At 41.5% G+C, this 21,414-nt stretch overlaps 1 protein-coding gene across 10 annotated transcripts in view; it reads right to left on the bottom strand.

Moving 5' to 3' along the window:
• Positions 1 to 21,414, bottom strand: part of CACNB2 (calcium voltage-gated channel auxiliary subunit beta 2) — a 140,437-nt gene that overhangs the window by 28,458 nt on the left and 90,565 nt on the right. For 7 of the 10 annotated variants that reach the window (XM_081163213.1, XM_081163211.1, XM_081163214.1 and 4 more), the window contains one exon: positions 14,016 to 14,135. In XM_081163213.1, coding sequence (XP_081019339.1) covers positions 14,016 to 14,135 — 120 coding nt within the window. Of the gene's footprint in view, positions 1 to 14,015; positions 14,136 to 14,803; positions 14,824 to 14,927; positions 15,446 to 21,414 lie in introns of those variants that run through there. The other 3 variants (XM_081163216.1, XM_081163219.1, XM_081163212.1) reach the window with 3 other exon arrangements.

The raw sequence follows: 21,414 nt of genomic DNA, 5'->3' as shown, positions 1-21,414 counted from the left end.
GGTGCTCCTCCTCCTGCTGCTTTCTGCCTTCCAATCATGTCCCAGATGTCTTCTCCCCCTCCACTCGCTCTCAAGTAGAGTTGGCTTTGAGGCACCTTACATGCACGAGGGATTTGGTTATGGAGCAGCCTATGCAAAGTGGGAAGTTTGCCTTATTTATTGTGGGGTAAGGGATGGAGACTGAGATCTCTTCAGTGGGGAGGGGGGACTGCTCTGGTGCCTGCCTTCTACTCACAAGTAAATACTATCAAGTACATGAAACACCTGGATGGCTAAATCCAAGCACGTACATGTGTGTGTGTGTGTGGGGGGGGGTTGGACAAGGGAAGAATGCCATTTGTGGAAGAGTTTTTATCCCTGCTCTGGAAAAGGGATTTTTTTCATTCCTTCTGCTTGCATGTAAATCCCACGTCTGTTCTTCAGGAAGCTCAAGGTGGTGTATGTGGTTCTTCTCCCCACACACCCCTTCTAGCTGCACAACCCTGAGAGGTAGGTCAGGCTGACAGGCAGTGATGGCCCCCCAAGGTTACACCCTGTGAAATTACAGCTGAGTGGAGGATTTGAAGCCCTGAAGGTGCCCCAGGCCCCCTGGTAGGTTTGATCATTATTCCTTCAGTTTTTCTAGCTCTTTAAAATGGGGCAACCAGAACTCTTTGCTTGATTGCAAAGCCACACATTTAGACAGAGACGGAGGTATCTGCAAGGCATTTAATTTGCTCCAGAGCCTAGGCGTGGGTAATGTTTGAGGAAACCCCAAAGCCACAAAGTTTGGTCCTTTCCAGGGTTGTCTCAGGCCATAAATAAAAGTCCCCCCAACCTGGCTCCAACTTATTTGATGCCATTATTTGCATGCTGCCCAACAAAAGATTAAAGGATTAAAGATAAGATATAAAACTGCGAAATCAAAGCAGCTGTCAACACTGATGGCATTCTCCTATGACTACCAGTAATTATGGCTAACTGATTTCTGTTTTGGCCTAACATTGCCTGCTCTTTTATTCCTTCTGCTTCAGATTTTCTTGCACCCAGGTCCCATGCTTAAATTTGCAATGCGGCAATATGGAAAGATTATTTAGATTTGCAAACACCAGTAAAAATGGGGAACAGCTCAACTGTTCACTGGAGCAGGGTATTACCAATATGTTACCCTGCTGTTGAAAGAATTGCACTGGTTTATCACTAGTTGTTTGCCACTCTGGGCTTCTTTGGAAGGAAAGGAAAATAAAGGTAAGCCTCTTTCATGTGTTAATCACACAAAGGGAATCCATATGTAGAAAGGTAAAGCAGGATTGCACCGCTGACCCTGTTCCTGTGGTCATGAGACCTTTCTTGCTGTAACCCACCTGCCCCAGTTCCATTCATTGATATTGAGCAGGGGAAGTTTGCATGCATAGATTATGTAGACTTCCATGGGAAATGGAAACCCACATGAGAAGGGTCCCAGTTCCTGTGGAAGCTTACACATGCAGAGGTCTCTATGGATAGGTTTCTCCTTTTCAGATACCATGCTCAATGTATGCATGAGCCACATGAAGAAGCCACGTGACCTCAGGCAAAGGCCCAGCCATGTGGCCCCACTGCCCCGTTCTACATGTGGACCCCCTTCATGAGATTAATATGTGAAGAGGCTGCAGTGAGTCCCACTTCTGAGTCAACACATATGGGACTGCATTGCCAAGGATTTAGAGTTATGAATGTTAGTCAATCAGGGGGAAAGGGGAATCATATTTAGAAACTAAAGCAGAAAATGTAGAAACTATTGTGTGCAGGTTTATATTCTTTGCAGGGAGTATAGCAGCCCATACTGAGGTAATTTCAGAAGTACATTTACCAATGCAATTTGGCACAATATTATTTAGGCATTAAGGTATAATTAATGGGTGAACTTCTTTTTTTAAAGCACTTGGTTAATTATAATTTTGCCCATTAAGTCACCACCATTGCTGAATTAAGGCTGCAAACCAAAACACAGTTACTTGGGATTAAATATCCCATCCTGAGTACATACATGGGAGTAACTCCTTTGGAACTCCGTAGGACTTATGTTCAGAGTAAATATGCGCACCATTAATCTAATGGAATTTAATTATGAATAAACATGGATAGAACTGGACTTTAATTGGACTATAAATTGCTAAAATGCTAATTTAGCTCCAAAAGTTCTAATCCACCAGCACCCAATTGCAAAAGATTTATCAGTTCTCCTACGTTTCATACTTACAGAACTGCATACAGTATTATCTATAGCCAGTTATCAAAACTCAGGAACTTAATACATTATTGTCCATGAGAACTGCATTTATGGAAACCAGAGGTTTATTTTTTCTGACCGATTCAAACAGCCCACAGAGTTCCATGTTGATACTAGATTCAGAAACTAAAAATAAACTAAAACTACTTCAAATGGTCTAAGAGCATTCCTGTTGAGAGATAAGAACATGGAAGAGCCCTGCTAGATCAGTCCAGCATCCTGGCCTTTACTGGCCAGCCAGATACTTCTGTGCTTTCTTACAAAAGCTGTATGACAGCAACAGCTGGCCCCCACTGCCTGACACTCAACAATTGGTGTTTAAGAAGTTGCCTTTGAATGTGGAGCAGTCATTTAACTATTGTGGCTAATATCTATTAATCAATTTTTACTATCATTTCCTTTCCTCTTTCCACCTCTATGATGTACTTTTTGAGACAGTGTGGCCAGAAGTGCACAGAGTATTCCGAATTGTGTTTAGCTTAGAGTTACATAAAGTATTATATTACTGAAGGTTTTATTTGTAAGAGCTCGTTTCAAGGTTGAGGACCAAAATACTACCTCTCATGGGCTTATTAGGTAGCAGCAGCAGGAGAGCCTGATGTAATATTATTCTGGGGCACTGGGGGAATTAAAAAAAGGGATTTGCAGATATGGAGGCCCACGGCAAGTGTCAACCCAGTGGGCTCTGCTGGAGCACTGGGGACCCAGTAACTGTCTAGGATGTCAGGTGGTGCCACCACACCTGATTTTTAATCCTTCCTTAGCAATCTTCATTGCTAAATTTGCCTCTCCTTATACAATTCTATCTGATTTATACAATGCGTAGGTCAAACAGAATTGTGTTAGCAGAACTACAGGATCTATGTTAAAACTGAACATGTAAGAGACTATTCAGGAGCCCTACTAGGGATGGATGTTGTAGCTCAGTAGCAGAACATCTGCTTTGCATGTGGAAGATTCCAGGTTCAATCCCCAGCATCTCCAGGTGGGGTTGAGACTCCTGCATGAACCCTGGAGAGCAGCTGCTAGTCACTGAGCTAGTCAGTGACCTGACTTGTTATAAGGAAACTTCCTATGCCCCTATGCATGTATTCATATTCATCAAATGTTAAATCAGAGATTTAACATTTTATTCAATAGTTAAGAAACATGTTCTGTGAGCTCACTGCCAAATGTTTTGAAATTCATATTTATTGAATTCTTGTGAAAGTAAATTAGCATTGGGGGTTTTCTTCAGCTTGCCTATGGTATCATGATTGTTTGAATTAGGTTATTCTAAGTGGTGGTGCTTTAATAAAACTGCTGATGAGCCATGATGATGAATTAATGAATTTTATAAAAAGAAGTTTGAGATCTTTATAGCTGTCAGTTCCAAATGTAAAAAACAAACAAACAAGGGACACTGTGGAGCTGTGGTGCATTCAGGACCAACCTGACTTCACAAGTAATCCAAACACTTGGAACAGCAACATTTTAAGGTGTGCCAATGAACAAAGAAAGGATGGTTTATTTTCCCAATGTGCCTTCACATCTTTCAGGCAGAATGATACACACATGCTTAAAGTAATGGAAGCTCCTGAAATCGTTAGGAAAAGAAACAAATATAGGTCAGGACTGCACTGACAGGCTCTTCAAACTATATTATCTATTATTCTATTTTGCTGGAAACAGACTGAAATCTGTTGCTTATGCAGAGACTTTACACTCAACACTATCAAATCAAATATCTGAACTACTGGTAAATCTTTTTTTCTAGACAACAGATTCTCTTGGAATACAAATGCAGCTAGTTTCTGCAGTCACTTTGTCTTTCTCTTTGCCTGCAAGACAATGCAACACAACATACTACATAATAAGGTATTATGTACAGTCTATTGTTTGTTTAGTGAGCCCCTTCACTCCTTTCCTTTCCCACAAACCATGATTCAACCAATACATCTCTAATTAACCATGTTTTTTCTTTTATCCAAACTGGGAAACTATGGCCACATGGATCAAAATTAATCAGAATCTTAAGCCATGGTTTGAAGTCAGTTTAATACCCTAGCAAGTCGTCAGCCAATGTGGTTTGGACAAACTATAGTTAACTAGAGGCTTACTGGTTTGAGCACGGCTTCTGCAAAGGGATGAGCAAAGGGGCTTCATGTGCAGACAAATTGTTTATACATATGACTGTATGAACCAGGCATTTGAGTCGCAAAAAAGGGCTTTCCCCACATGTTTGCTCTAAGTGTGCCAGAATGTATTTTACTGGTGAGAGCAATCTTCCTTCTCCCAAGTATTATAAAATACCCCTCAATATCATAATATGCGGGTATCATTGTTCATTCATACTGTTGTTAGTGTTGTAGACACTATATATACAGAATATATATTTCCTTGAACAAGTATTTTACTGACCTCAGTGTTTAACTGAAACTCTTCAGCATCACTGTTATCATGTAACATGAAAAACGTTGAGCATACCAATTATCATTATAAAGAAAGAGAAATAATTACATTTCTAAAAGCTATGTTTTCACATATGCCAGCACACATTTTTAGAACAAATTCATCCTTTGTAATCTCTCCACTTGTTATCATGGTGCTTGTTAAAATGTCTGTACTGTATAATTTGTTAAATAAGTACTGTATAAACATGTTAGAGTAGCATGAATATAAAAGTAAGAGTTTAAATGTCACATTGTTATGAAGCTTATGAATTCTTATGCACATGCAGCATTCTTTTTAAACTGCAAGCAGTATTTGAGATAAGGACAGCACATATAATAGTTTTAGAATTAAATGGGAAGGTCTTGTTGGAACACTGCACTAGCATTGCTAATAAGGCTAGTTAATTAAAGTAGCTTCAATATAAATTGCTAGCATTATTTGCTTTCAGGGTTGTTGTTTTTCCTTTTAAACCAGTGTCACTTGTAAGCAGGAAATAAGGAGAATTCTGCTTCATGAAAGTTATTGACTGTAAGAAGAGCCCTTCTGGATCAGATCAAAGGCCCATCCAGTCCAGCATCCTGTTTGCACAGTGACCAGACGCTAATGGGAAGCCCATAAGCAGGACATGAGCACAGTAGTAGTCTCCCCACGTGTTCCCCAGCAATTCAGAGACACTGGTATGCCTCTGACACTGGAGGTAGCACACAGCCATCATGACTACTAGTCATGGATAGTCCTCCAGGAATTTGTGTACCCTCTTTTTAATGCCAACCAAGTTGGTGACCATCACTATATCCTGTAGCATCACTGTATCCCATATGTGCTGTGCGCAAAAGCACTTCTTTTTGCCATCAGTCTTCCAAAATCCAGCTTATTTGGATGACTCTGGTCCCATGTACTATGACAAGAAGAAAAACATCTCTCTACCCACTTTTTCCAATACATGCATAATTTTATATGCCTTAATCAGATCCTCACTTTTTTCCAAATTAAAAAGGCCCAAATGTTGCAACATTTCCTCATGAGATTAGCTCTAGCCGGCCAACTATTTTGATTGTCAATTCCTGCACCCTTTCCAGTTCTACAATGCAATTTTTAGAGGTGGCAACTGGAACTGTACACAGTATCCAAGTATCGTCATACCATAGAATGTGCCATGCCCTTATAGCAGTCATTCAGTTGTTCAGCAGAGTGGGGAAAGTCCCTTTTGAGAAAACCAGGGTTGCTTGTGGCTTTTGGTTTAAGCTTTGTATCACCTTTCCAGAGAAAATGACATGGAAGTAATGGGTCTCAAAGTCATGACTAAACTTTCGTGGAACCCAAGTTAAACCAACAAACTCATTTTCTTTTATATGACAGCTTAAATTTCTCCTCACATCCTGCCATCATTCTTCAAACTTTTGGGTGAGGAAAAATACAATTAATGAAGCTAACAACAATTTCCCCAAACCTTTATTGTTTATTTTTTTGCTTTCTGCACTCCCTCTTGTGAATAACAAGATATATGGTAAGTGTTTTGGAGTAAGAGACAGCTTCATCCTGAAATTTCCTATCAAAACAAAAAACCACCCACAGGGTTTGCACACTGTGTATATGTAAACCAAGCCCAGTCAGATTATCTGGAGTGGGATGAAGCAACTTGTTGTTTGAGATATCTAGTCATGCCTAACTCTGTCCCAAAATAAAACTCCCATATGATTGTGTAGGTAAATATTTAATGAACAGACCAACTAGAGCGTTCTTTTGAACAGATGGCCTTAGTAGGGGTGAACAGTATACTCAGCCAATTTCTACGCTTACCAGACTCTCCTAATGCTCCAACCAGTAAGAAACACTACTCTGAGTAAAAATTATATAATTTCAAATAGTTAAAGGGGCAGACCACCTTGAAATTCCCAACTGACCATATGAACTCAACAATATCTAAGAGAAGATATTTTAAGGTTATTAAATATTGAAGCAGTAGAAAGTATTTTTGGAACAGAGTGATTCTCTAAGGTACATTCAAGTTAAATTATTAAACTGAGCAGAAGTGTAAAAGTTATCTACTTCTGATATTTTACATTTTACAAATGGTATTAATATAGTAAAAGTCATGATAAAGATTATGTAATTAAATTTCAAAGTCATTAAATTTATAGGTCACGATTCAGACTAGGTAAGCCACAATAATTTTGATGAGAGTTAAGCATCTGGTTAAATTCATTCTACTGGAATTAACAACCCTCAAAAAAAAAAAAAATAGCATTGACAGAGAACCATCCTTATTCCTTTACTTCTGAACATTTTATATTTAGAAAATGCACAAAGTATTCAAATTTCCCACTAACAGAAAATACAGAATATGTGGCTGTGTGCACTAATTCATATTTTGTCCTCTTAATTTTTATCTCTCTAATTTTAACCACATCAAAAATAGATGGGAAAATTTTGGGCTTCTGAATATGTAACATTGCAATTATTCTCTAATGTGCCACAATATATTTTATCTCATTAGTCATGAAAATGAGCAAGATCCACATCTATTAGATGAACACCATAATCTAATGTGTCTGCTCAGTCCATCTCAACATGTGACAGTGAAAACATCCTCCAAAATTCTGCAGTATGCTTGACACTTAATTTTTTTACGTAACCCCATGGTCCTTAAAATAGGATGTAGATTCAGTGAAAGAGCACAAAGTACCTTTGAAAACTAACACCATATTTTAAATAAAAAAATTCCTTCCAGTAGCACCTTAAAGACCAACTAAGTTAGTTCTTGGTATGAGCTTTCGTGTGCATGCACACTTCTTCAGATACACTGAAACAGAAGTTGCCAGATCCTTCTATATAGTGAGAAGGTGGGGAGGGGTGTTACTCAGAAGGGAGGGTGCGAATGGGAGATTGGCAGATAGCTGAGAGAGCCTCTTAAGAGTCGTCAAGAGGCTCTCTCAGCTATCTGCCAATCTCCCATTCGCACCCTCCCTTCTGAGTAACACCCCTCCCCACCTTCTCACTATATAGAAGGATCTGGCAACTTCTGTTTCAGTGTATCTGAAGAAGTGTGCATGCACACGAAAGCTCATACCAAGAACTAACTTAGTTGGTCTTTAAGGTGCTACTGGAAGGAATTTTTTTATTTTGACTATGGCAGACCAACACGGCTACCTATCTACTACTGGAACCATATTTTAAACCGTAGTGAACCAGTAAGATGAAATATGCCGGTAGCCCTTGGGAAAACTTGCACTTCTAAAGGGCTTTGGGGGCTACTCAGCACACCAGGCACTGGAGCTTTGTTGTTGTTGTTGTTTAGCCAGGAAGGGAGAAAAGGATCTTCACTCCTCTCCCTGAAGCTGTTATGCTACTGCTTACCCAGCTGATAAGTGGGACTTCAAAAGGGAAGTGGGTTAGGGCAAAATATTTAGAAGGGGAAAAGAATCATTGAGTGGGAGAGGACATGGGCCTAGGTTGCAAGAAGACAAAGAATTGCCCCTTTCCAGTAAAACTGCTAGTTTAGGATTCTCTTCCATGTCCAATGGTAAAGGCAGCATGACTTCTTCATTGTTAAGAAAATCTATTTCGATATTAACTGTTTTGTCTATTCAGTTTTACAGTGAACTACTTTTTCACCACCACCCCACATTCTAAGGATAAATCAACAATGAATCAGCTAGTCTTTAATGTATTATAGCACTTTGGGGAGGGGGTCTATTTTCCTACAGAGACTGGAAACACTAATGATTAAACACAATAACAACAGGTAAGACTAATCACTGCTATTCTGTAAAGGCCTCACAGTGGCAGATTGGTGAATGACTAACACTTGAGTTTAGAAATATGACTGTTAACTTATAATCTCTCACAAGTATAGTGTGTATAGTTTTGGTAGGCAGGTGGCAAGAGGTCCAATTATGTTCATTTTTAAGCTTCAAAAATGAAGTCACCTGATCTCTCGATCACTCTCTGGCAATTCACAATAGTGGAGGTATTAAAATACTTTGCATCATTGCTTGCCTAATTTGCTGTTCTAAGTATCACTGCAAGTAATTATTTGACAACATAAGACGTTCTCCAAAAGGTTTGGTTCCTTCCACAGCTAATTGTAATATGTTAATTTTAAAGCCATTGCATTACATATTAACCATAATGACCCTATCCCCAAATGCACCTAGGAAAGATTGAATCCTTGGGAAGTCACTGATAGTATAAAGCAGACTTCTCCAACCTCATGCCCTCCAGATACCATATTTTTCTGTGTATAAGACAATGTTTTTTGCTAAAAAAATTAGGCAAAAAGTGGGGGGTCGTCTTATACACAGATAGTGAATTTAGAGAGGGAACAGGCATGGAGGTGACTTGCAGTGGCAGTGGCGAGCAATTGGTGGGGGGTGGGGGTGACGGCGACCTCCCAAACAACTCAAGGGCAATCTCTGCAAAAAAAGCTCCCCCCACAAAGCTCAGCAACTCAAGAAATATTGATTTCTTAAATTGGGGTTCAAAAAAATAAGGGTTGTCATACATAGGGGCATCTTATACACTGAAAAATATGGTATTCTTGACAACATGTTTCATCGTAACTGACCATGCTGTAGTTCCAAACATCTGGGACTCTATCCAATGTTCTCTGTTTGCTAGTGCAAAGGCTGTTGTGCACACAGACAGGTGAGTTTAAATGGTGCACAAAAGAGAATTCCAATGCAACAGTTGCACTAGTGTAAGCTTGCTATACAACAGATTGTACAGAAATCTTTTGTACAAGCAAACTGCTTAAATATTATTGTGCAACAACATTCTGCTGGTACAAAACACTGCACCAGTGAAACAAGTATACTATTAAGTAATTTTTAGCTTAGTGTTACATTGGATAACACTACTCCCAGAGGACACCTGGTGGAGGAAAGATAATACTGAATTAGAAGGACCAGTGGTCTGAACTGATATAAGCCACTTTCCCACATTCTTTCAGGACACATTTTGAGGGTTAAAAATGTGCTATATGAGGGATAATAGATTTGATAGACAACAAACCTAGATACCTTGTACAATGACTTCAAAGCAGAAGGAGCCTCTACAAATTAGTAGCCCAATTAGGCCCACTTGAACGGTGGGGGAGGGGGTGGGGAGTGAATTCTGAAGTTTGGGGCCTGAGTCTGCACCTGTAACTGGAGATTTGCACACTCCAAATGAGGAACTCTACAAACTCACTACTACAGCCATCAACCAAAGATCTTCAGTATCACAAAGGTTCCTTGCAAAAAACAAAGGGAATAAACCTGGGAACTATCCAGCAACATTGTTGGCTTCAAACTGGGGCTCTGCCCACTCCCGTTTTCAGCTAAGGGACAATCCTGCTTTGTTGTTTAGGTCCTCAGTTGGTTTCAGATTATTATCAAAGCAATGCATAAGCTGCTTGGGAGCTCTCACTGGAAGGCTTCCCACATCCTGTGTAATACTTGACACTTCCCTATTATCTGGATCCTGTTCACCTCACCACACCCCAAGTTACTTCAACTCTATCTGAACCCTAGTCAACACTTAGTCAAAGCCTTATGGGCTCTTAGGTTGTCCAATACTGGATAATAATAATGTCTCATGATCCAGGATTCTAAACTCTTTTGGAAACCACATTTTTATTTATTTACCATATTCCAGATGCAGAGGAAAACATCTGTTCGGTAAAAGAAGGGTTTCTGGCAGGTGCAAAAACCTAGAGATGGGCAAGCACTGGCTTGTTTGGCCCATAAATCAACTGGGCTGCTTGAAAAACCAAGTAGCCTAATTTCCACCTTTTCTCGTGAAACAGGGTATCTCCCAGGCTCAAACAGCAGTTGGGTCTGTGCATTCCAGGGACGGTCCACATGATCAGGCTGCAAAGAATTCCTTGAAAAGGCAGGCCAGCCCCATGCAGCCCAAGATCCTGTGTGCTTGCAAGCTTCACAATCTCTAGCTGCAAATGATGGAGGTCTGTGCCAGTCCCCATTTGACTAGAAGCAAGCTTAAAATGATTTGCCCACAATGAATTCAAGCCATTTTAATTGTTCAAGCAGTAATGCTTACATTTGATGAACTCCACTTTGAATATCTACACCATCCCTAGTTCCCACACAAGCAAAACTTGCTTAAATGTCCTCTTTTATACAACTATTACGAACTCAGAAGTTATCTCCTCTTTTGCAACAGGTTACTCTGCAAATGAAAGAAAATGAACTACAAATGTTTCTTATTACAACGCTATATAGAGTATTATCTAATAATAAAACATTGTTTCTTCACACGTTTCTAGATGAATTTGTTTGTCTCTGGAGTCACCAACATGAAACTATGTGTAATATAAGAAGTTGTTGCTTTTTATCATCATGCTTACATACTTTACTCTTGGATTTATGCATTACATATTAATTTAGATCAGGACAAGATGTGTTAAGTCTTCTCCACCTTTTATGGTGGTTGTCCTTCAAAGGTTTTGGTAGGTTTAAAGAGTATAGAAGAGAGCAGTTTCCCAACCTTTTATTATTGGGCAGCACTACCCTTCTTTTGTAGATTTGGCCTGTTCTAGCGTAATCTAAGTATGCATTTATTAGCTCAGGCATAGGCAAACTCAGCCCTCCAGATGTTTTGAGACTACAACTCCCATCATCCCTAGCTAACGGGACCAGTGGTCAGGGATGATGTGAGTTGTAGTACCAAAACAGCTGGAGGGCAGAGTTTGCCTATGCCTGTATTAGCTCCATGCAGGGCTTTTTCCCCCAGCCAGAACTTGCCGGAACTCAGTTCCAGCATCTCTCAGATGGGCACCATTGCCATTCAAAGAGAACAAGGGAAGTGTTCATTGTGAGTTCCAGCTCTTTTTCTAGGAAAAAAGCACTGGCTATATGGGAATAAATTTGTGAATTTTTAGCATTAAAAAGGGAATGGTTTACTTAAAAACTATTTTTTAAGATAACCACACGTTGGCAGCATTTGCACAGTTGCATTGGAGCTGAAAAGATTTTACAATTCAGGAAAACTTGTTAACTAACCTTGAAACAAGAGAAGCAACGCAAACTTTAAGAGCCAAGAACACTTTCCAAAACAAGAACAGTTTCCTATTTACATGTATTTATGTACACCACTGCTTATCATTTGGGGGAGGTTTGACCTTAAAGTTAGAAAGTAAAATGGACACCATTGATTGTGTATTCACAAACTTTTTTATGTGCTCTTAGGTTTCCATCAACGTATTGTGCATTATTCATGTATGCCAACATTTTCTACATTTTTATGACAAAAAGAAGTGTCATCACATTAATCAGGATCACTATTTTCATCCACAATATTAAAAATAAATAACTGCTTTTAAATATCTTAAAATGGCAAGGAATTGTTAAATATGAGTATTGGACAATATACATTTTCCTGTCTTGTTTGCCATTTAGTGTTCAGTTAACATTCTTATTAATGCAAAAAATGATGTCAAACATTAACATCTTGCAGTAATGAAACACCAGCTTAACACTGCCAGTGCCCTCCCACGTCCACTGTTTACAAGTTGTCTCACAGTCAGAGACAATGTCAGACCTGGAGATTATTCCTGAGCCTACCGAAGTGAGAACACCATTTTGATGCATGGAAATACAGTTTTAAAAAGTCAAGGTCTGCTGGCAGTTTCTCTGTGAACTCCTACGGCAGCTTTGCTAGAGGTCATGAATATTACATAAGGGCTGTCCATGCATTCAAGTCAGCATTGCTAAGCCAAATTCCCATAGCAACACTCACATAGATTTACTCATCAGTAAGAGATGCATCAGCTTAGCATTAGTGAGTGCACTAATGCTATTCCTATTTCTCTGTAAATTCTTATCTGTTTTCTTTGAAAGTTTAATTTCACTGATAGTAAAATACATATTCTTTCCTAGAGCAGTTGATTTGTATCATAAAAATGCAGTCTGTAAGAGTAGGAAGAAACCGTCACATATATTCACAGCTATCAAACTCTGACAACCCAGACCCATTAGTTACTTCTCAGGATGGCCATCATGGGAAAATACAAAAGTTACTGATCTAAATTTTGCAACCCTTTAGCAGCTTTCTGTCTCCATAGTTCAGAATTAAAGCAGGGCAGCTGGGAGAGAACACAACAGTATTCCTTCAGGGCAGCTGGGAGAGCACATCAGATTCAGCAGGAAACCTAAAAAGACAGAGCTCAAAGGCTCTTAAATGGACCATCTAAAAAAGTGCACCTCAAAGGCCAGTACCACAAATTTGTCCTATTGCAAAGGGCTTGAAGCCTCCAAGCAATTGGCTATGATTATGAACAACAGCCCATTATTTAAGAATGTCATAGCATAAGCATTCCCCCCCCCAAGAAATCAAGTGTAACATCCTCAAAAAGCTACCACTGATCTAGCATACCTTAGTTATGAAAAAAGGATCAGGCAACCTTTCCAAAGATTGGACCAAATCTTTAAAATTAGGTAAATGCTTGTTCTTGGAATCAATGCACATTCATCAATATACTAAGAGTGAAAACACACAACTTAAAATCCTCAGAATAACGTTGCAAAGCCTTTCCCTAAAGAAGAGGCTTTAATGCTGAAGACCTTGATGATGCTTTAACATGACCTTTTAAATTGTTTATTTGGAAGATGGTTTTAAACACAGGGTGGATTTTGTTGAACTTAGTTGCAAGCAGCAATACAATTTCTGAATTAGGTGGGAGATACATTTTAAAATAAATATATACACATATAAGCAGACAATGAGAAAAATAGGATGAACAAGTATATGGAATATTAGAAAGATTTTTTTAAAGAACAGTGTGAGGTAAAGAGACTAGAGAATATAGATGTGAAAGACTACATTCTAAAGAAACTAAAGATATAGATAATTAAAATTACATTAAAATTATTGTACTAAGACATATATGGAAGGCAACAAGTGAAGTCAAAGGAGCAGCAGCAGCATAAAAAGAGTGATGCAAGAGTTGCTTTTAAACAACATCCTTTTACCAACAATATTATCACACACATCTTTGGCCCCATATACTCACAATTCAAAATCACCAAAGAAAAATAGTAGTATTCACACTCAGGGAGAGAATCTGGGATTCCATGTTCTATATAAGATTCTGGAATATCTCTATATATTTACTAAAAAGCAACTTTTCACTAGTTTGTTTTTCATATGCAAAATCCAAGTGCTTCGTTTTTCTATAAAACTATAGTAGTCAGAACATACTAGGGGCAAATGAGCGTTGTACTGTGCCTTTATCATGCATAGGAAAAGATGTCAATGATGATTTAGTAAGACAACAGGTTCTACTAGAAACAACATTTCCATTAATCTAGAGAGTGAAACAGCATCTTACCTTTGCCTTTTCCAGCTGCGTCTGGGCCTGTCGCTCTGCCTCTCTCCGCACTGCCTCTCTGTCTTCCTCAAGAGATACATCTGAATCAGATGGACGGCTAGTGTAGGAGTCCGCCGAACCCTGGACAAAAGGAATATATTACAAATGAAGAAAACTGTGTTGCGTTCTTTAAAAATATATACTAGTTCAGAATTCTTATTTGCAGCACTTTGATATAAATCCTCGTTTAACAAATTCTAAAAACCTGTGATTCCCAATAGCATCAATGAGAATTACTATGTAAATTGTTTTAACCCTGAGGCTATTCTGAAAACCAGCATTCTTTCTCCAGCTCTATACTTGCTGTTTCTCCTTCATTCTAATCTGCATATGCCTTTTGCTATGCAGAGCTAGTTTCCGTGAAGTAACCGTAATGGTGCAGTGCAGAGCTGAAGGACGTGCAGCTGTTTCAAGGATAGCTTTAGATAAGCAAGCCACAAATAAGGCCATTTGAGTCTCACTAAAAGCAGCATTCAGATAAAAAATACGAAGTTGCTAAGAGAAATCCTTACACCTGAGAAGCACCTCAGTGTCTGCTTTAAACTATTAATTTTATCTTAACTGCAGAGCACCTCCTCACCTGACACTATCTTTCCCCATCAGAAAAAATAACACGGCACAAATCTCAGCCCTTCAGCAAAAACAAAGAAATGACCACAAATCAAATTGCAGCTGACAGAACATGTCTGGAGTCAAGCACATGTCCAACCCCTGGTCACAATGCTAGAATAACTATGTAAACAACTTACATCTCAGATTTTCCTCCTTGTTGCAAGCAAAAGAATGGAAACTGCTAATTCAAACAGAATGAAAGCCTTCCCCCATCCCACCTGCAATGCAAAATATGCCAGCGAATTGAAATTTAGAGCTTACACAGATATCAGAATTCTTCAGCCGTCCTCCTTTGGCTCTTTTCAGAAGCCTGATCCAGGTGGCCTTCATTAGCCAGACAGCTTAGTTATTGTCCGCAGCTGCAGAGCCCAGCACTGATTCTCATAAAACATGTGCACACTGAACACCGCAGAATCACTGTTCTTTTCCTATCCATGCTCTGCTGCAAGCTCTTTCCTCAGTTTTGCAAGTCCTCAATGTCTCTGTTCTAGTGTAAGTAAATTTTTAATTTTCCCATGGCACCAAAAAGCAAAGATGTTTAATTAATTCAGTGGGGGGAATTTCCAGACCAAATATAATGTAAGAGATGCTACACTGATGCAATCCTCAGTACATACAAAAAAAAAACCTGCCTTTGCTGCTGTTATTTGTTAACTGCCTTTGTTGCCTATTTTTTTTAACTGTTTAGAATACAGTGCTTATAAAAGAATCTTTACAAATCCTGTGCAAAATGTAACATTTGCAAGTGCAAAGTTCATTTCATCTCTTCAGAGCTCGGTGTGTTGTGGGGGTGGGGCTAGAAGCTTTTCACATCACTGGGCATGCTCCATATGAACAGCCTTTTACGCAGATGCTCACATCACACTGTGTTGCTAGTCTGTCAAATTACCACTTTACTTCTCAAGGGTAAACAGCTGGAAAACGGCAAGGTCTCTTGAAAGCAGAAATAGCTGCTATTGTGCTCCATTTTTTTTTATTTTTTTGTAATATCTGTCATAAAATGTATTTCTTTCACTCAATGTCTAGGCTATGTCACATACTGCTCATTCCTGAGTTTTTAATGAGAATCACACTGCATAGACAAACACCACTTATTTTGCCAGATTAAGATTTGGATCCTCCCCAATAGAGTACAGTATTGTGTTGATAATAGTAATTCGTGTGTTATCACGTACTGCAGGGCTTATGTTGAAGGATTAAAATGTATTTATATTGTGCTGTCATGTGAGGAAGAGAGAGGAAGAATCCCCTATTACATATTCCCCATCCAACACCGTGGCCACTGTAATGGACAGAACATGGGGCATAGACCTGAACAAGGGATGGGGATGAAGCTTTTTGACCCATGATACCCTGAACCAACAATGGGTTCAGGCCCTCATAAGGCAAAAATGAACACTTCTAACACCTTTTTCCACTATAGTCTCCAGGTTTTTTAAGATGGTGAGCAAGTCATTTTCAGGGAGACCCCTTAACCTTGAAAATGTGAAACATGTAATTTTGCCTTTCTTCCTCTGACTTCCTTGGGCATTCTATGAATAGTGAGAATGGTGTTAGTGCTGGACCAGCAGACCCTTTGCTATCTTCATGCTTATGAAAATTCCTAACCAGTCCACTCTTTGGAGCTGTCCCTGCCCACCTCCAAACACCTGCTAGAAGCTGTGAGCAAAGGAAAAAGGAAATGCTCTGCATAACCTTCACCCCTACTCCCTTCTTCAGCTCTGCTTCTGAATTTTTCACTATTGGAGGTGATAGCTATGTGTCTGTTACCATATTTTCCCTACTCCCCAATTTCCCCCCTTTCAAATAAATTGCAGCCATGCATGTACATTATTATAAATGTATTAAATTTATATACCACCTTCACCTGAAGATCTCAGGGAGATTCACAAGACAAAAAGCACAAAATAAATAGTTAAAACAAAAACAAAACAAGCAATAACTGCCTGCCCCGCCCCCCCTTCCACAATCACATTGAAAAGGCTGCAGAATATTAATCACCCAAAGACCTGGTTGAAGAGAAACATTATTGCCTTGTGCCTAAAGATGTATACTGAAGGCACCAGATAAACTTTCCTGGGCAAAGCATTCCACAAATGGGGAGCCGCTGCAGAAAAGATCCATTCTCGTGTTGCCCCCCCTCTGGACCTCTTGTGGAGGAGGCACACAAAGAAGGGCCTCAGGTGATGATCCCAGAGTCCGGGTTGCTTTATATGGGTAGAAGCTGTGCATGTGAAAGGTAATCAGGCTGTATTGGTAAATATTGGTGTGGAGAGCAAACTTGTCCCCTAATGGTCTCTGACCATTAACAATCAAGCCTACCACTGCTTGTTTAATTTAGAAAATTCTCACTCGTCCAGTACATTTGCATTGCTGCTTTAATGGCTGTAAGCCACTATGAGCAATCTCATAACAAAACAATATATCATAATGATGAACAATCCAACTAATCAAACAAATTGAACTAGATACAAAATTTAAACTCAATTGAAGTAATCATCAAAAGAATTAAAAAGAAACAATTAATTGTCACTAATGCAATATGTTCCTCCACGTAGATTCAGCATTATCAGTTACAAACGCCAAAGATTCCTGTGAGTAAAGCTATATACAATTAATTTGATTCTATATTATTTATATGCATTTATGTAAGCCTGCAAACATGAGCAGCAAATGCTTCTTGGAGCAACACACAGCCCCAAAAGGTCTGCTCCCCACAAAATGACCTAAATTAGAAAAAGCAAACCAGAACAGCCCCCCACTCCGAATTAGGCAACCCACATACGTAGAATTTATCCCACTAAAGCATCAGAAATAATCCTTAATAACAAACCAAGGAAGCCAAATGTAATCAGCAATGAGGCACAAATCCTGCCAATGGTCTATAACTAAGAACAGGCTTCCTTAACTTCGGTCCTCCAGATGTTTTTGGCCTACAACTCCCATGATCTCTAGCTAGCAGGATCAGTGGTCAGGGATGATGGGAATTGTAGTCTCAAAACATCTGGAAGGCCGAGGTTGAGGAAGCCTGGCTAAGAGGTTGTTGACATTAAGAAATGATCATGGGAAGACTTGCAAAAGGCTTTGAGATAGGAGGGAGGATTGAAAAAAACTCTTTAAAGCATCTGCCCCCTTCTCCTTCAAACCCTGGAGCAAGTTATCCCACCACCTGCTGTCCACTCATTAAAAGGAGGGGGGAGGCTTAGTGCAATACCACTGATTCTACTTACAGATAACAATTTGCATTGAAAATATAAATTAAAAAATGGGAAATATTCAAAGTTTAAATTCTTATAAGCAATATAAAAGAAAATTGTAATATCATCAAACTATACACTTCCTAATCTATACATTGAATGGCAAATAATTCCAAAGCTAACTAATGACACACTGCCATTTATGAATTAAAATGCAGGGATTCATATCCAAAACGTACTTGGTTGCAAACAACAGTATACAAACAATTCATCATGGGAAGTGAAACCTCTCAGGGCTTTTATTCATTTCTCAGTAAGAAGATTCTATAATTGCAGGTTCCAATGTCCCAGTAATTACACTAGTCATTACCCCTAGGTAACCTCAGTTCTCTCCTTCCCTAGAAACAGCTGATTATAACATTTTATCTGTTGAAGGTTTCTTTAAACAAATCTAGTATGTCACAATCCCTATTTACAGTTTCTATGTGCCCTTTCCCCCCTGAATACAGAATTTAGGAGTCTTGTGAGAAATCATCTAAATTTGAAGGGCTCGCAATCTAACTACTGAATTTAGGAATTATAAAGCTTTATATATTTCCCACTATTTAGTCTACATACCAGGCACCTCTGCATCATCTCCCCATACTACTAGAACTTAACAGCGCTAACACAATCTAAAACAGATCATCAGCATTCATCAAATGTGTAATACTTCTCAGCAGGAATGTACCGTATTTTTCGCCCTATAAGACGCACTTTTTCCCCTCCAAAAATGAAGGGGAAATGTGGGTACGTCCTATGGGGCGAATGCAGGCTTTCGCTGAAGCCTGGAGAGCGAGAGCGGTAGGTGCGCACCGACCCCTCTCGCTCTCCAGGCTTCACGGATCTCTCCTCAAGCAGCGGGAACGCTCCCGCTGCTTGGGGAGAGTTGCCGGCATCCCGAAGCCTGCGCGCGCTGATCTCAGCGCGTCCAGGCTTCGCGGATCTCTCCTCAAGCACCGGGTGCGCGAGGCTTGGGGCGGCAGCCTGTCGCCTGAAGCACGGGGAGCCCTCCGGAGGGCTCCCCCTGCTTCGGGCGAGTGTCTGCAAGCCTCCCGCACCTGGCAGGAGGTCCCGCCGGGTGCGCGAGGCTTGGGGCGGCAGCCTGTCGCCCGAAGCAGGGGGAGCCCTCTGGAGGGCTCCCCCTGCTTTGGGCGAGTGTCTGCAAGCCTGGCGCGCCCGGCAGGAGGTCCCGCCGGGTGCGCGAGGCTTGGGGCGGCAGCCTGTCACCCCGAAGCACGGGGAGCCCTCCGGAGGGCTTCCCCTGCTTCGGGCAGGTGAGCGCAAGGCTTGGGGCGGCAGCCAGGGCTGGGGGGGGGATTTTTTTAAAATTCATTTTCTCCCCCAAAAATGAGGTGCGTCTTATGGGCCGGTGCGCCTTATAGGACGAAAAATACGGTAAACACAATGGATGTTTGCTGAGTTTTTCCTACCAAGGTAACTGGTTCTAAGATTTTTTTTTTAATGATATTTATTAAAGTTTCAAAGAGAAGATTACATAAATAAAAAGAGGGGGGGAAAGAAAAAGAAATAAAAAGGAAAAAATACAAAATACAGAAAAAAGATAAAAAACACTTAAAAGAAAAACACATCAATCTTTCCATGCCTTACATTTCATTTCCTTACTTCCCTGACCTCCTCACACCTCCCTTTTTTGTATTCCAGTTCTGTTAGTTAATTCAGCAATTCCTTTCCCTCTTTGTTTTTGTGTTAATCCTTTAACTTAATATATTATAACTTTGAATTTTCACCTGTTAGGTAACTGGTTCTAAGATAACATGGAGACAGTTGGCAATGTCTTCTTTTCTACATGCCAGGTGCTGATATAAACCTCCTTGGGTTAAGAATGGAAGAGCATTTTTCAAAAAGTCAATGCAGCAGTGAAATTGAGGGCCCATGAAGACAAAGTACCTTATACATGTTAGGCTGTCAAAATGCATCTGGGTTACAGCCAACGTTTTGGATGTGTCTCAAAACAAAACCAGCCCAAATGTTAAAACCAGAGACAAATATTAGTCCATATGCTCAACTTTTAACATATCAACTAGCCCAGCATTTCCCAACCTTTTTTGGGCAAAGGCACACTTGTTTCATGAAAAAAATCTCGAGGCACACCACCATTACAGCCCCGTGACGTCAGCGCGCAGCGTCACGCCGGGAGGGACATGAATTGCTAGCAAATTACATAATCACCTCCTTGAGGGCTGGCTCATCTTCTCCGAAGGCAGAACCCCATTAATTAACAGCACAGACTCACACCATAGCCAATACGAGGGGGGGAAACCTCAGTCATGCACAGTCATGCACATGTGGGGGCTAAATGAGGACGAAGACCGGGCAGAGAGCAGGGTTCAAATCACCCCACCTGGCCAGGACAATCCCTGGGTGCTCCCTTGGGCCACTCGCCTGACCCACCTCGCAGGGCTGTTGTTGCGAGGATAACACGGGGAGAACCACGCGCGCCCCCGGGAGCTCCTTGGAGGAGAAAGTGGGCGATGAATGCAATGCACGAAATATATGAGAGGCGACCAGGTTTTGCAGGTGAGGGGCCCCCGCCAGCCTCCGCTTCCAACACCCGGCGCAATGACGCCGAAGTTTCCCCCCGGGCTCGGCTCGGGGAGCAGCGCTGCTCCCCCCGGCTCCCCTTTGCCCTCCCGGCTCTCTCTGCCGCCCACTGGGGACCCCCCTCACCTGCCAAGTCCGGAGCGCCGGTGGAAGTTGCATGCATGCATGCAGGGCGCCGCGTTGCCATTGCATTGCACTCCATGCAACGCCTGCACGCATGCATTGCCTTGCACGCCCGCCAAGGGGTCTCCCCGCGGTCCGATGCGTCCCCTCCGGCGCGGATGCAGCATTGCAAAAATAACACCCCCCCCCGACGCAGCCCTACCTGGGGGGCAGCCTCCGCCGCTCCGCCTCCGCGGGGATCCCCGGGCTCCATCCTGCCGCCCGATCTCTGCGGGGGCGCAGGCAGGCTGCGCGGGGTCTGCGCAGAAGAGCCCCTGCCCGCCCGGCCGCCGCCGCTGCGCTCATTCCATGGCCGGGAGAAGAGCGCTTCAAACAAAACGCCCGGCCCGCCAGGCCACGCTGGGAAACGTAGTTCGCGCACCCCGCGCGGGCGCGGAGCCCAAGGGCGAGGGGACTATGGATCCTGGCAGCCCCCGCGCCGGGGACGGAGGGGGAGAGGCCGGGTGCAGGGATGGAGGGACGGGTGGGCGAGCGAGTGAGTGAGTGGCAGCCGCCAAGCCTTGGCCGAGAGCCAGGAAGGGCCTCCCCAGAGGAGGAGGAGGAGGAGGAGGGAGGCGCAGAGCGGGAGGGAGGGAACCCCAGGGGTCATCTAGTGACGGCGCCCCAATCGAAAATTTGACTTTAAAAAAAAAACTTTCAAATTTTTTAATTTTTCCCGCGGCACACCAGGCAACATCTCGCGGCACACTAGTGTGCCACGGAACAGTGGTTGGGAAACACTGAACTAGCCTAGGTGAATGGATGAGTGGTGAATGCTTTTAGCA

Source organism: Podarcis bocagei (genome assembly GCF_964188305.1).
Source record: "Podarcis bocagei genome assembly, chromosome: 12".
Classification (NCBI taxonomy): domain Eukaryota; kingdom Metazoa; phylum Chordata; class Lepidosauria; order Squamata; family Lacertidae; genus Podarcis; species Podarcis bocagei.
This window is presented reverse-complemented; position numbering and strand designations above follow the sequence as displayed.